At 42.9% G+C, this 15,319-nt stretch overlaps 1 protein-coding gene across 2 annotated transcripts in view; it reads right to left on the bottom strand.

Moving 5' to 3' along the window:
* LOC124796341 (titin) overlaps window positions 1-15,319 on the bottom strand; it is a 1,000,763-nt gene that overhangs the window by 685,447 nt on the left and 299,997 nt on the right. Inside the window, exon 1 of one of the 2 annotated variants that reach the window (XM_047260476.1) lies at window positions 13,859-14,100. The exons of the other annotated variant lie outside the window; for it this stretch is intronic. Within the exon in view, the coding sequence (XP_047116432.1) occupies window positions 13,859-13,999 (141 nt within the window). The 5' untranslated portion in view covers window positions 14,000-14,100. Of the gene's footprint in view, window positions 1-13,858; window positions 14,101-15,319 lie in introns of those variants that run through there. 2 annotated transcript variants of the gene reach the window in all.

Below are 15,319 nucleotides of genomic sequence, written 5' to 3'. Positions count from 1 at the left end.
TCCAAACTTCACAGAAGCTCTCCTGCGAGTTCCAGTCTCGGTCCGGCACACAGTTTTATTTATTTATTTTTTATTTATGCATTTATTTTACCTGGCAAGATTAGGGCCTTCAGGCCCTCTCTTACACCTAACCAGGCATACTCAGATTCAACAAATTTCAGTTTCTACAGAACATTAAGGACATATAACATGTTATACAGTATTAATGTTAAAGAAAAAAAATAGAGATTATAAAGTAGTACAATGATAATTATAACAATCATAAAATAATTATAACAATCAAGAATAATAATAATAATAATAATAATAATAATAATAATGACTATGTATATGAAAGTAAACATATTTTTCTTTTAAGAATGTCAGTCCTATTGCTAGTTGGGAATTTTCTCGTTATGTTCTTGCAGCTTGTGAGTTATTCTCATCAAGCAGAGACATAAGACGATGGAATGGGGTGAAAGAGATATAGAAGAGGTAGATAGGTTAGAGGGAGGGAAATAGAATGGTAAAATTCGAAGCTATGATGGAGAGCAGAAAGAAAAAGATGAGAGGGGCACAACAATGGTGGCTATACCGTCCCTAATATGTAAGTCTTGAGTCCCCTCTTGAATGTTGAGTGGTTTTGGATAAGACGCAGATCACAGGGGAGCGCGTTCCATAGTCGTATGCCCGAGATGGAGAATGACACGGAGAAAGATTTTGTGTTATGTAAAGGTACAGACAAGATGCTAGACGTATCCGATCTGGTATTGCGGTTGTGGAATGATGATAGGTGTTTAATGTGAGAAGATAAGTATTGGGGGCACCAGTGGCTAAGAAATCGATGAAGTAAGCACATCGTGTGGAGATCGCGTGCCTTATGTGGGCGTATCCAACCTAGCTGGGAGTATGAAGGACTGATATGATCATACAACCGTATATTGCAGTTTTAATCTGCCAGGAAGTTCCAGAAATGTGTTCTGGTTGACAGAGATGTCCAGGTAGACTACGTTGAAAAATAAATATGTAGACATGAAGAATAAAGATGTAGAATGTTAATAAAGTTTGCCTTATTTAAAAAGCTTTAAGATTTTTCACATAAAAAATTCGGAGACATTACTTTTCAGCACTCCCTCATAAACAGAGTGTTCAGAAAGAGTGTCGAATACTCTGAGAGATGGTAGTACTCATCGAAACAAGAAAAATAAGTCCAATAAACATGGGTCCGGAAATGCATATTTTTTGCGATAAACAAGTGTTTACAGGAGGCGTTCAACGTGGCGTCCATTCGTGACAATGTACCCCTTTCCCTCCTGCCTAAGGAATCACGCACCCTTTGGGTTATACCCGCTCGTTGTGTACTTGCTGGAACGCATTGAAGACGCGACCCTGTAATATCCGCACATCGTTGATTGGCGTGGCGTAGACCAATTTCTTCAAACGTCCCCGTAACCAAAAGCCGAGGGGACTGAGATCTGGGGAACGAGTAGGCCGAGGTATGCCCGCCGTCCCCTAGTTAATCTTTGTGGTAGCACCTATCGATCTATTAATCTGTCGCCAAGTACGCCATACACCAAGTACGCCATACGTTGATTGAAAATCGGTGTTGGTGCCCTCTTTCCTGAACTGCTTGGAGATTTACATCTGGCCACACATGCTGGTTATGGAAATTCAAAGCACTATCTCTTATGAACCCTGCCTCATCGATAAATAAAATCTTGGATGTGCACAGTGGATGTGAGGCACACTTCTGCAACACTCATTGACAGAACTGCAGTCTGGCATGATGATATTTTGACCTTAGGGTCGGAGCGCACTGTAAATGGTACGGGTAGAGAAATTGTTGATGCAAGCGGTTCAAGAGACAAAGCTTGAAAAGAAACCGCTTTTAAAAGCAGACCTCGAAGAACAGCTAGTTTCTTATCTCCTTGAGAAGTAGCAAAAATTCTTTGGGTGCACTTTGGCGGATCTGGGAAGAATGGCATCTTTACCTGCCCAGAGAAATAGTTTGAAAACCCCTTTCAAAGGAGGAGAAGCAGGACGAGGTTGGGCTGACCTTTCTCTTGAGAGACACAAGGATCAGCTGTCAATTTGCAAACCTTGTGGAACTTCATATGACAGACCCTTAAGCTTCAATAAAGAGAATGTGATGGTTTTCTTCGATTTATTGGCAGACGCTTTCAACAAACACTCATATCCAGCAGACCGAGTGTACGACGTGGACGAGACAGGCCTGTTCATTGTCCAAAGCAAAATTCCAAAAGTGATAATGATGAAAGGGAAGAAACAAATGGCAGCTCTAGCGTCTGCGGAAAGAGGGGCTACAATCAAAGTTATCGCATGCATGAGCGCTTCGGGACATTGATAATTTTCCCTAGAACCAACATGTCCCAAGCTCTAATGAGAGGCTGCCCCCCTGGTGCAATTGTTAAGAGCCCATACTTCAGGACAGGTTCAAAACAATTTGTTCACCGAGTGATTCGTTCACTTCATTGAGAAAACATGTCCGACTGAACAAAGGCTTGTTCTCCTCATCTTGGATGGTCATTATAGCCAGATGTGATTGACGTGGCGAAAGAACACCACGTGACTATCATCTCACTTCCTCGACATTGCACTCACAAACTGCAGCCTCTGAAAACGTACTATAGCGAGGTAGAGTATGGTTGCACCCCAATGGGCGTCCTCTCACACCTTAAGACGTTATGGAGGTTTTTGGGCAAGTCTACCTTCGTACCCAGTCAGCTGAGATAGCAATAAACGGATTCAAATGAACTGGGTTAAAGCCTATGAACCGGTACATCTTAACTGACTCTGATTTCATAGCTGCTGAGTTGGTTACAGGAAAAACTTGTTCCACAGTGGGACGTAGACCTAATGTTTCTGAATCACATGCTCCTCTTGCTATCTCTGGACCATCGACATCATCTGCTTCTTCTTCGAGTTATCCTGATGTACAGTCACATCAAGTTCTAGCTATGCCAGTTGATGAAGCCATTGAAACACCGGGAAGCTCTCCATGGACTTCAATAAATGCAGTTTCAGCCTTCAACGTATCTCCTGTCCCCAACATTAAGAAGAGAACCACAGCGCGGTGACGAAAAGCAGCAACCGCCTGTCACATCATTGGAATACAAAGATCAGTTGACATAGTCGCTTGACAAAAATGCTGTCAAGAAGAGGTCGTTTAGTTTCTCTGGGGTTAGAGGCCGTCCTGCGAACAGATGTACAAAATCTAAAGGCCTTCAAAAAAAGAAAATTTGTTCCACAAAACTACCTTATCCATCATCGGACTCTTAGCCTCCTGCAGCTCTCACCTTGTGGACAGCGATAACGACCTTGATGTGAACGGAGGGGGTACACCAGAGTCAAGCGATGTAAGTTGCATCTTTTGTTATGAAATGTTCTCTCAGGTCAGGAGAGGAGAGGTGTGGATTAAATGTGTTATGTGCCAGATATGGGCACACTTCGATTGTGCTGGCGCTGAAGGAGCTACTCACGTTTGCGATTACAGTAAATAATTTCAGATTTCATACATAAATATAGAAAGTTGCTTTTTGTAGACTAGTCTACCATTTTGTAATGTTTTAACTCATTTCATTAAAATATTTCAAAAGATTTTTTGCACCTTTTTGTGGATGCCCGTATTTGCACCCACTTTTTTAAGTTTCATTTTACAAGCTTTTTTTTAAATCTTTCTTTTCGAATGGATACTAATCATTGTTTCGCCTCTCATCATTTCTGAAACTTGTTATAGTTTTTAATGAAGGACTGAGATCTAGAATTTTTACAAAGGAAGGTACCTTTGAGTCAAAAACGAAAGAGGGTGTCCATATTTACACCTTTTCCTCTACTTACCGGTCCCCAAAATAAAAAGAAAGATAGCGAAGTGCATCAAGATTATTACAATTTTCTGCAAAATAATACATAATCGCACAATGGAAATAATATAGTAAGCCAATACAGACTCACAAAAGTAATTACAGCTATGGAAATGATCTTCAGTACACACGATATTTACGCGGAAACGTAAAAAAAAAGGAGAAATAGAACAGAAAACACGCTGGTCCCTGTCACATCTACTGCTGCTAAGGACTCAGCCTGCAACCTTACGTTTACAGGGTGATCTTCCATTCTACCCATTTACCACACAGTCTACGGCGGCTCCCACCTACGTTTAGTTCCGGTCTCGGTATACTTCAGCCGATTCCAGTGTACTGCTCTCTAGTGTGGACCTTCACCTGGTTCGTTTGGCAGCACATGGAACAAAGAGCGGAACGTTTTGTCATGGGGTCGTTTCGTCGACGCGAAAGTGTTACAGAGACGTTCAACGTAATCCGGTGACAGACGCAACAAGAGGGGCATTGTTTACTGTCGAAATTCCGGGATGAGTCGGGCAGCAAATTACTTGGTCATGGATTCATCTCGCAAAGTGACCGCAATGAAAAAATCAGAGAAATCAGAACTCATGCGATGGTTTAACGACCATCACTTTTGCCACACGCCATTTGCAAACGCAACAAGGAAGTGGTGAAAAGACAATGGCGCCAAAAGGACGCTCTATTACTGCGAACACGAGCCGAAATGCATACGGCAACTTGGTTTATTTCTGCTATTGAATTAGAGATGCGTCGAACTCGTTCATTCCCGTGAACTACTTCATTCATTTCACTCTTTGCCGTGAAGCGTTCAAGTGAAGTAGTTCATTCATGAAGTACGGAAGCCTGGCGAAGTTGCCCAGTTCGCCGCTCAGCCGCGACTACGCTCGCTTCTCCTCGCTCGTACAAAAAAGCGTCGTAATACTTCATAATTTTACCAACAGATGGCCGAACTATGCAGTAACGTGCACACAACGTTTTACGGCTTACGCTCTTACAGCGACTCAGTTAACTTAGAGCAAGGTCGAAGGTGAATAAGGAAAGATAAACAGAGAAGCCTGTCACACGTAAATTGTAGTATTGCTCGACATTTCCTCATGAAGCGCCCAAAAAAGTCGTTGTCTGCCAAATTAAACATTATTTGTTGTATTCATGGACTGAAAACTAGGGCTACCAACGAAATGCAGTCCAATTTTATGTTCCTTTTAAAATTTAATCCAAAATAGAATGAGTATGTTTACCACTGTCACAAAGTCTATATACCTACGTTAAGTAATTATTCAGAAGTTTTCCTATAGATTTTATTTTTGTTGAGAATAATAACTCTCCAGATTCAAAACGTAAACTGTCACCTGAGGTACGATTTCAGGTAAAATCCCTCTTTCAGTGTTATTAACAAACCTTTTATTTTCATGTTGGCTGTGCGTGCTCACACACTCTTCGTTTGTATCTTTAATATTCATTTGTCTGCAAGCGCTACCTGCACAAATAGTCAGGGGTAATGATGTCAGCACTGCAGGAAGCAGCTGACGCTGCCTTCCCCTCGCCCCTCACCACCCCAACCCCTCGTAAACCTATCTTTCCCCACAAACACCGCGCGATTCGTCGACAGGCAGTAGAGGGAGGACTGAAGTGAAGGGAGGATGAGTGACGTAGCGCCGATGTAGTGGGAGAGCGAGAGGCGAAGAGTTTGGAGTGTGCTATCTGTGAAGAGTTTGAAGTACCAGTTCATTGAAATTGAGTGGTTAGTTCACACCTCACTGGAGTGAACGACTCATTACGAGCTCCCCATCACTATATCGAATACTTGTTCACAGATATGAGGAACTTAACCTACACTACGTTCGCTCCGATTTGGCGCATACGAAATGAAAATAGGAACAGCAGTAGGCCGTGGCAGTGGTATGTGGCTGGAGGCTGAACTGCTTGTTACGACCCTAACAACAGTCCTTACAAGGGTCTCAGGGAGACAGGTCTTCCTTGTCCACCGTTGAGAAGTGAGTTCCGCGACGCGCCACTTCCCTGCGAACACTGTCGACGTGGACGCTGTGGGCCGCAGAAGGCGCTGTTAAAACGGCCGACGTTCCCAGCTGGCGCAGCGCTGGTCCCCCGGCAGTTGCTCCGTGGGGCCAGGCATGTGTGCAGACGCCGTGCGTTGACCGCAAAGCCGCCAAGGCCACTCGTGTTGCAGTCGGGCCTTGCTTATGCCCTCGCACCACTCCAGACCAGGTTCTTCTACTTGACTTGAAACCAAGAAAATCCTGTCTTGCAAAGAAATCTACGTTGGGCCTGCACCAGCCCTACTAGGGTCTTCCATCAACGATGAAAGTAGTAAAAGCGGTTTAGGCGCTTCAGTCCGGAACCACTCTGCTGCTACGGTCGCAGGTTCGAACCCTGCCTCAGGCATGGATGTGTGTGACGTCCTTAGGTTAGTTAGGTTTAAGTAGTTCTAAGTCTAGGGGACTGATTACCTCAGATGTTAAGTACCATAGTGCTCAGAGCCATTTGAACCATTTGAAAGTAGTAAAGCTCACTAATCATTAAATTAGTGTTAAACACCTCAGGCGAACCTCTTTCAGTATCCCCTAATGCAGCAGAAAATCGCAACAGGCACTTTTTGCTTCGGACTGCTGTACTTTGATACTCAGCGCTAAGTGATTAAAGTTCCCGACACTTTAAACCAAAATGGTGGAGCCTGGACACGATCCAGAAACTGTTCAAAATGGTTCAAATGGCTCTGAGCACTATGGGACAACATCCATGGTCATCAGTCCCCTAGAACTTAGAACTACTTAAACCTAACTAACCTAAGGACATCACACAACACCCAGTCACCACGAGGCAGAGAAAATCCCTGACCCTGCCGGGAATCGAACCCGGGAACCCGGGCGTGGGAAGCGAGAACGCTACCGCACGACCACGAGCTTCGGACCCAGAAGCTGTTCAAATGGCCCTGAGCACTATGGGACTTAACTTCTGAGGTCACCAGTCCCCTAGAACTTAGAACTACTTAAACCTAGCTAACCTAAGGACATCACACACATCCATGCCCGAGGCAGGATTCGAACCTGCGACCGTAGCGGTCGCGCGGTTCCAGACTGTAGCGCTTAGAACCGCTCGGCCACCACGGCCGGCCCCAGAAACTGTGAACTTCAGTTTACCAACAGAGTGATTTCGCGAACAACTTAAACGCCAGAATGTATTAAATTATACCAGTCTATTTACCTTAGCAAGAACAGACACAAATGGTTCAGATGGCTCTGAGCACTATGGGACTTCTTCTGAGGTCACCAGTCCCCTAGAACTTAGAACTGCTGAAACCTAACTAACCTAAGGACATCACACACATCCATGCCCGGGGCAGGATTCGAACCTGCGACCGTAGCGGTTGCGCGGTTCCAGACTGAAGCGCCCAGAACCGCTCGGCCACGCCGGCCGGCAAGAACAGACACAGTTTCGTTAATATAGACTCTAGTATTCATTTCAGCAGAGGTTTATGCCATGGGTTGTTGAACTCAGCCTGCCTGGTGAGCTTCAAGCACTCCGTTCCGCAACATCAAATACACAGCAGATATAAACAGTCGTTACAAGTAAGTATCAAACATAATGGGAATGCAAGAATTTGGAATACTATCCCTATCTATTTCGTTTTGCAACATATTCAACAGTGATCGTGAAGCACATATGTATATGAAAAACCATAAAAATGGTAATAATAATTGTAATGTCAACAGTAACAATACGTCGCAACAGCTTTGTTAGATGTTCTACGGCACTATTAAAATGACACCTCCCAGTCACTGAAAATAATTATCCCAAATTCACTACCAGAAATGTACCGCATATAAATTTATACTTAGACATCTTTTAGTTTCTTTTCAACTCAGAACTGCTCGCCAGTGCTGTAGCATCGCCCATCGGTGGCCTTGCCCCGTTTATTGTCTTGTGGAGGTACTTCAAAGAGTCGTAACTTGGAGAAGCATCGTTACTGCCTATAACGTTCCCTGCTGTACTGTTTTTTGGCACAAGTTTGGAAAGATGTGCAGTTTCCCTTGAATAGTGAAAAATGAAATTTGTTCTCACTTCCTGACGTAGAGTTTTTGGATGTATCGGTGTTTTGAATCCTGTTAAATCAAATGGTTCAGTGGCTCTGAGCACTATATGACTTAACATCTGAGGTCATCAGTCCCCTAGAACTTAGAACTACTTAAACCTAACTAACCTAAGGACATCACACACATCCATGCCCGAGGCAGGATTCGAACCTGCGGCCGTGGCAGTCGCGCGGTTCCGGTCTGAAGTGCCTACAACCGCTCGGCCGCCGCGACCGACTTGAATCCTGTCGTTTTAGAACTTGCGACCTCAGAAAACATTTATTAGGAAATACGGAAAAATTTGTCATAAGCCTGGAACTTCATTTACGAAGATGGTACATGATGTAACATTTTGTCACTAACAGAAAATTCATCTCAGAATATAGGCAGAAAATTCTGTTGATCACAAACAGTGAACTCTGAATGTATTCACACCTGCTTTTTTACGAGGCAGCATAAAGCGCGAACCCGATACAAATTAATATGCCGTGTCGTAGTAACAATAACTCTGCTCCATGCATCTGGGACCAGTTTAAGGTACTGAACACATATTTTTTTCCTTTTTACAGAACGCTGCAGTGTTTTAACTCGTGCTTGCTTGTGATGTGTGGGACAGCCATGGAACATTTGCCTACGAAATTGCGAGAACAGGGCCACTTATAATTTTGCAAAACCTCGAGCTATGATCACGTCTTATTACACATGGTGAACACCTAAAACTTGCACCCTTTTATCGAACCGTTAAAGAGATCGAAACGAAGTTTTCAGTGCTTGACAGTACGCAGAGGGGCACCTGGTTCTGTTGCTTGTTTATCCATTTAACTCTTGTATCATATGGATCAGTACACTTTTTAACGGCATTCTAAAGATCTTGAAAAGGGGACTACAATGGTAAAACGATTACTAATCTTGACGTTGAAATTTTCGCAAAGCATTAAAGAAACGAGTTGCATGTTGCAATATACGTGTGGGTACGGCCTCCCGTCGGGTAGACGGGTCGCCTAGTGCAAGTCCTTTTAGCTGACGCCACTTCTGTGACTTGCATGTCTATTAGGATAAAATGATGATGATTCGGACAACGCAACACTCAGTCCTCAAGCGCAGAAAATCTCCGACCCGGCCGGGAATCGAACGCGGGTCTTTTGCATGGCATTCTACCGCGCTGTCAACGCAGCTATGGAGGCAGACTGCGTGCGCAAGCAAGTATGTATTCCTTCTTTCTTTCTTTTTCTTTTTTCAATGTAATAAAATACAGTAGTTCCATTTAAAGCAATCATAGATGATTTTGTGTCTACCACGTATAAAGTTAAGTCCAAGAGGTATTACGTTTAATCTTAGCAGTGTAGACCCACCTTTACGACAGTTTGAAAAGATTTTTCCACACAAGCCAAGTATCATTTGGCGCTCCTTCCCCCATCTCAGACATTTGTTGGTTGCTTTCCCTTGTGCTCAATTCCAGTGAACGCGGAAAACGCCTTTGCAATAAGTACCATAACAGAAACAAATTTCTGGATCCTATTCTCCTGCTAAATATTAATAGAAGAAACGATGTATTTCCAGTTAAGGTAATTCCTGACATCTTTAAATCTTTTGATGAAAGCAGAAAGAACTAGACTCAAAGTCTTGTTTCTAGCTTCAGTGTTCTATCTATTATACGGAATGGGAGAAAATATAAACTTTCTGCTATATTTTTAGTTTAATAATTGAACTCTTCAATTCTATAAAATACAAATTATTTCACTTTCCATCACAAAAAGAGAGACACAAACACAAAAATTATCATCCGATTTTATGTTGACGAGTTGAACGTAAGACACTGTTCAACTGTGTAAGTTGTATATTACATATGAAGGAAACTCAAGAGTAAACCTTAATATGTAACGTGCTGAAGTAGTATTCCATGTCTTGTTAAAGTAGGCCTTCGGTGAAATTTGAGCCCAATTTGATGGGAACTTAGTTGAAAACTTTACTTTTGAAAGACAGTTATACTGACTAGGACAATATTCCACACTGACATCAGTGGCTTTTCGCAACCACCACATTCCCGATTACCTTGCAGACAACATGTTTACGGAACGTTTTGGCTTCCTTTGTCGAATACTTCAAGCCGCGTCAGTTTTCAGTTTTCGCTACTAACTGCAACACAACCAGTAAAGGCTGCAGATTCGGCCGCAGCACATACCAAGACGGTTAAGAACAACGTCAATATCTATTTATACTTTTGTTAAATATTTTTGTACTTGTTGGTTTTAGAACCACTGTCATGTAACATAACGCAGGATGTCAAGTAAAGTGACATGATAAATGATGTTATGTCATATAACACGTCATAGGCCGTCATGTCATCCAACATGGCATTTGCCATGTCGTGCAATACGACGCAACGAGTCATTAAAGCTTATGATGCATTCATCCTCTTTCGGGGGCACTTCCTCTTATAGATGCACCCCCACTCTCCTTCCTATTATAGATGCATCCCACTGTTTAGAAGCACATAAATTTGCGTATATTTATTCTTAAATCCCTCACCATACAAGTGACGGGGGTGGGCTTGGAGGAGAAATGGTCCACTCGGTGAAAAAAATCAACCTCCGCCTCCCAACCACAAATCAAAAAATGTTTTAGCGTCCTCCCAACAACAAGCCCACAGATATTTGTATCTCTCCTACCCCCACACCCCCCCACCCCCTTCCAGAAGAATTCTTTTAGCCGTTAACCTGTACGCTCTTCAATCGTAGGCTATTACACATTATTTAATGCGGTTGGCGAATCTCCTGTATTTGGGGCACAGGATCAGGGACTTTATCCTATAAATTGCAAGATGCAGATACGCCAACACCTTACAGCTAGGGGACCTCACTGTGAAGGGGGGTGGGGGTACGGAGGGACGTAGGGTTAACTCGTAAGAAAGCGCGAATATATCAAGACGTTGAAGCTGGAAGCTGGAAGCTGCCATATAAATCGAAAACCTACGGTACCTCTCTTCTTCATAACTCTGTCCACGACATATTCGCCTTTTTGTGCTATGATAGGAACATTTTCATTCTGGTTCTCAATCTTCAGTCTACCATAAATTTTGACATTAAACCGCCATAGCTTGGCTAGCGATGTAGATTTTCGTTGACTCGAGCGACGACTGGCGTGGTGCAGGTTTTTTAATTGTCTTTTAAACCATTTTGCTTAAATCGTGACAATGGATACAGAAATCACAAAACGACAGGAAGACCATTAATTACATGTACTTGTCTACCTTCTTACAAAATTGTAACCGATAAGCACAAGTGGTGCGTGTGTAAAAAAAAAAAAAAAAAAAAAAAAAAAAAAAAAAAAAAAAAAAGTGTTTTTGATACGCAAAATGCGGATGGAGATACATACTTGAAAGCGAGTTTTACATTTTATCTTAAGAATGCATTTATTATTTATCTGATTCACTTTAAATCATTTCCGCGCATTCAATTCACGTAAGAACGCATTTACGAGCTACGTTTAACTCGACTTTAAGCCATCGCATCTCGACAAGGATAAAGATTATTGGATGGAAAAATTTCGATTTGACTTTATCCGTGTGTCGACTTCCGTGCAAAGTTTGAACGGCTCGTGCGAGTTTAAGGTGTGCAAGTTTAAGGTATATACGTGGTACGCTTCAAAAACCTCCCAGAAAAACGTCTGCTAGATTTAGATGACTTGAAACCATCATACCTTGACAACGGATAGAGATTATTGGATGAAATAAAATTTGTCGTGCTGCCAAAAGCCTCTCAGAAAAACGTACTTTTTGCATGTTTTTCCACGTAAAATCCAAGCGGTGCACATATAAATGGTGCCATTCGCTGAGCATGAATTTCAGCCCAATTAACATATTTTGCAAAAGGAGTTAATCGATCTGCAAATTTACCTGGACACTAGCTGCGTTTCGTCGCTCAAAACTTGCTTAATGTACCGTTACATTGGTAGAGTAAGTTTGACTTTCGAATTGCTATACAAACGGCCCCTGGTCCAGCCTAAACCAAAAACTTTGTACCCAATGTTCCGCGAAGAAACGATTGCAATTGTGGCGTGAAGGTGAAGTCTGTGCCTCGAAACACGTTGCTTTATTCAATAATTTACTTAACATCCTAATCCGTTCTCTTGATGTTCTCTATCTTCTCCAAAGAAAGTATACTACGGTTGTCTACATACGAGACTACTTTCAGTTGCATTCCACAGTTCGCACTATTACCTACTAGCTTCTCGATTCATTCTTCCGCAACAACGTCAAAAATAGTGTTTGCATAATTCTCACGACGCAGATACTGTGTCCTGTTTACACCATTACTCATTGCAAAGCGCGTAGTCTAAGGTAGGTGCCTTATTGTACCACATATTGTATTAAGATTTACCCGCATTCGATGACTGCTTATCATATGCTTGCATACAATTGTTCGTTCAGTGCAATTGGCAAATTATGATAAAGCTTAAACCTTGGTAATGAATATGTAACACAAGCATCCTATACGTGGTATCAGTCACGGAAAGCTATGGCGTATCAAATTAATCCTAGAGTGTACTGCCTAACGCAAGATGAATATCATGCCAGTCATTATATTTAGTTCCAAGAGCCTAGGCAACTTAATGTTGGGCCTCGCATGAGCGTGGTTTCCCCACAGCAATATCTACGCTTTTGGTGAACGGGTCTGGAGTTTTTCTTCAATTCTGTTGTTCACAATGTAAGTAAACACCAGTTCTCCTATGACACTTGTCTGGAGAACAGCTGATGCACACAAAAATTTATGTAGGGCCTACTATAGGCGACATTACGACCATTCTTTTAATTTATTGTACAGCTCTCGAAAAACTAAAGGAAACCAAATAAAGTTTTGCGCTATTTCCCAAACAACTCTAAATTTTATAAACAAATATTTCGCGTTTTGGTTGTTGATGTTCTTCTTCCTTTCCGTGCTTGCTGAGAAAAAAATGGGGAGAAATTCCGCCTTACGCAAGACACCTTGAGTTTTTGTGACAAAATTAATTAAAATAGATGTGTAACAATAAAAACTTCTGTTCACCAAGAAAATATGTGTCTTTGCGGATTGAAAATAACGGGAAACAAGGCTACACAATCAAAAGCAATTACAGGGTGTAAAAATGTGTGGTAGTTGTAAAGCTACCAGCGTGTCTGGGTAAAGAAAAACAAAAAACGGTGTCTTGCATAGGCGGAATATGTCTCAAATACTTCATATGTTGTGTTTCTTTATTTGCAGCACAAATCAAATACGTTAACTGAAAAACAAAGAACTACGTAATTTCTTGTCATTACAACACTACATCATCCATGAAAGTCCGCATAAGATTTTGCATCCTCTATTCATACAAGTTTTTTTTTCTTTCCTGTCAGGCACAAAACGGAAAGAACACACGTGTTTTACTACAACATTACGTATTTGCTTCCTGTCTTAGCGCAACATCTGCGAGACCACAACCACAAGGTAAAGCGTCACTTCACATAATATGCAAGACAAAAGTTGCCTTTGAGTGAAATAGGAGATGACTAGAAAGTTGGAGCGTCACTCTCATTATTATATTATAGAGAAAGGAAAACAAGTGCAAATCGAAAGTACTCTGCACACAAACTCTATCACTGTAGATTTTTCGAAGATTTTCAGCATTTACAGAAGTAGTTCTCATCAAGGGTAAATCGAATGTTTCAGTAACCCTTACGGCTGATGGCAGTAAGCAAATGAACTGAGACGCAAAATTCGCCCGCAGATAAATGGACAAACAGCTGTAACGGTTCGCACGGTGACAGAACTTTGGTGAACGAGCTCAGTTGGGGGCGACGTTGGCGCCTCGATTAAGCAGCAGGTGGCAGCAATGCGCGGCTCGCACGTGGCCGCCGCGCGGTGGGCGTGTCCACACGCACGCACTTACTTGTAGCAGCGCGATGACGAGCCGCGTGTCTCCGCTCTGCAGCGAAATCGTGCTGATGGTCGTAGTGGGGACCGGCGCCGCCGCCGCCGCCTCCGGCTCCGACGCCGCCCCCGACTTGACAGCCACTTCCGCTTCTGCCATATCGCAAAGTCGATCGCCCTTCCTTTCGCTGTCAGCTAAGATTACGATCGACGCCGCACATTGCCGCGCGGCGCGTGTATCCTCCTAGGCCACACTTGATATGCAATCTTTGCCAGCCGAACTCGTACTGAGCGCGCGAAGGGCACAACACCCAGCGCGGCGGTTGGCGGCTGGCGGGGACTCACGAAGTTGACCGGAAATTACCGAACGCCGCGCGGCGTCGGCCAACAATGACGTTGCGGCGTTCTGCGAGAAGATGACTGCAGTACCGTTTCGCCCGGTTTCGTCAGTCGAAGGCAAGCAGTAAATAAAGATCTTGGCGGTCGTAACTCTACGGACAATGGCTTTCCATTATCATTTGAACAACGATTTCCAGAAAATGTTATCTATTTTCACAGTCGTCACTTCTGCAGGCGTAACCTTCATTTAATGCAGCACTACGCAGGCACTCATCCGTCATCGATGTCGTGCTGCCAAGCTCGGAGACAACCGGTGCGAATCCTTTCTCTGACGTAAAAAAGAATTGTACACTGGAACACCACTGGCAAGAATGAGATTTTCACTCTGCAGCGGAGTGTGCGCTGATATGCCAGGAAGTTTCACCACTGGCAAGGCTTGAGAAATGACTGCAAGCCTTTCTAAATCGTGTGCCCAAGTGTTGGGTTACATTTTAATAATTTTACCGGTCACTTATAAAATGAAGCAACAGTTCGTTTGCTGATTCAGATCCGTGCATCGGATGGGGGAGTTAAGACGGTCAGCTTCACCGCTGCCTAAGCGAAATCCGAAAGTACGCTGTGTATTCAACTCTCCCTTACTTTCATTTCTTTTCTTGACACAAACACACAGATGCGGCATACAATCACTCATTAGTCTTCTACTTAATACAGTTCTATAAATCTACAGAACTGAGGAAGGCAATAGCAAAACATCTATTCTATGATCTTTCCATTAATGGGACGCGGCCAGTCGTACGGTATCAATAGTCAAAAACGATTAATGTCCACGACGATTTAGAGGCAAAGTTGAAAGTAATAGAATTTATCCATGATCTTTCCATTAATGGGACGCGGCCAGTCGTACGGTATCAATAGTCAAAAACGATTAATGTCCACGACGATTTAGAGGCAAAGTTGAAAGTAATAGAATTTATCCAAAGTTTTTTATTTTTTTTTTTATTTTTGTACATGAGTATGTAATACCACTCAGGGTGTTTTATCTTTCACGCACGTGTTTCCCTTTCACCGAGAGACATCCGTTCGCGGCGGGCGTATGAAGGAGAGAAGCAAAGCACGAACGAAGACAGATGCCTTTTATGCA

This window comes from Schistocerca piceifrons, chromosome 4, assembly GCF_021461385.2.
Source record: "Schistocerca piceifrons isolate TAMUIC-IGC-003096 chromosome 4, iqSchPice1.1, whole genome shotgun sequence".
In the NCBI taxonomy this organism is placed as follows: Eukaryota; Metazoa; Arthropoda; class Insecta; order Orthoptera; family Acrididae; genus Schistocerca; species Schistocerca piceifrons.
The sequence above is the reverse complement of the archived record's forward strand: the minus strand, read 5'-3'. Positions and strand labels throughout refer to the sequence as shown.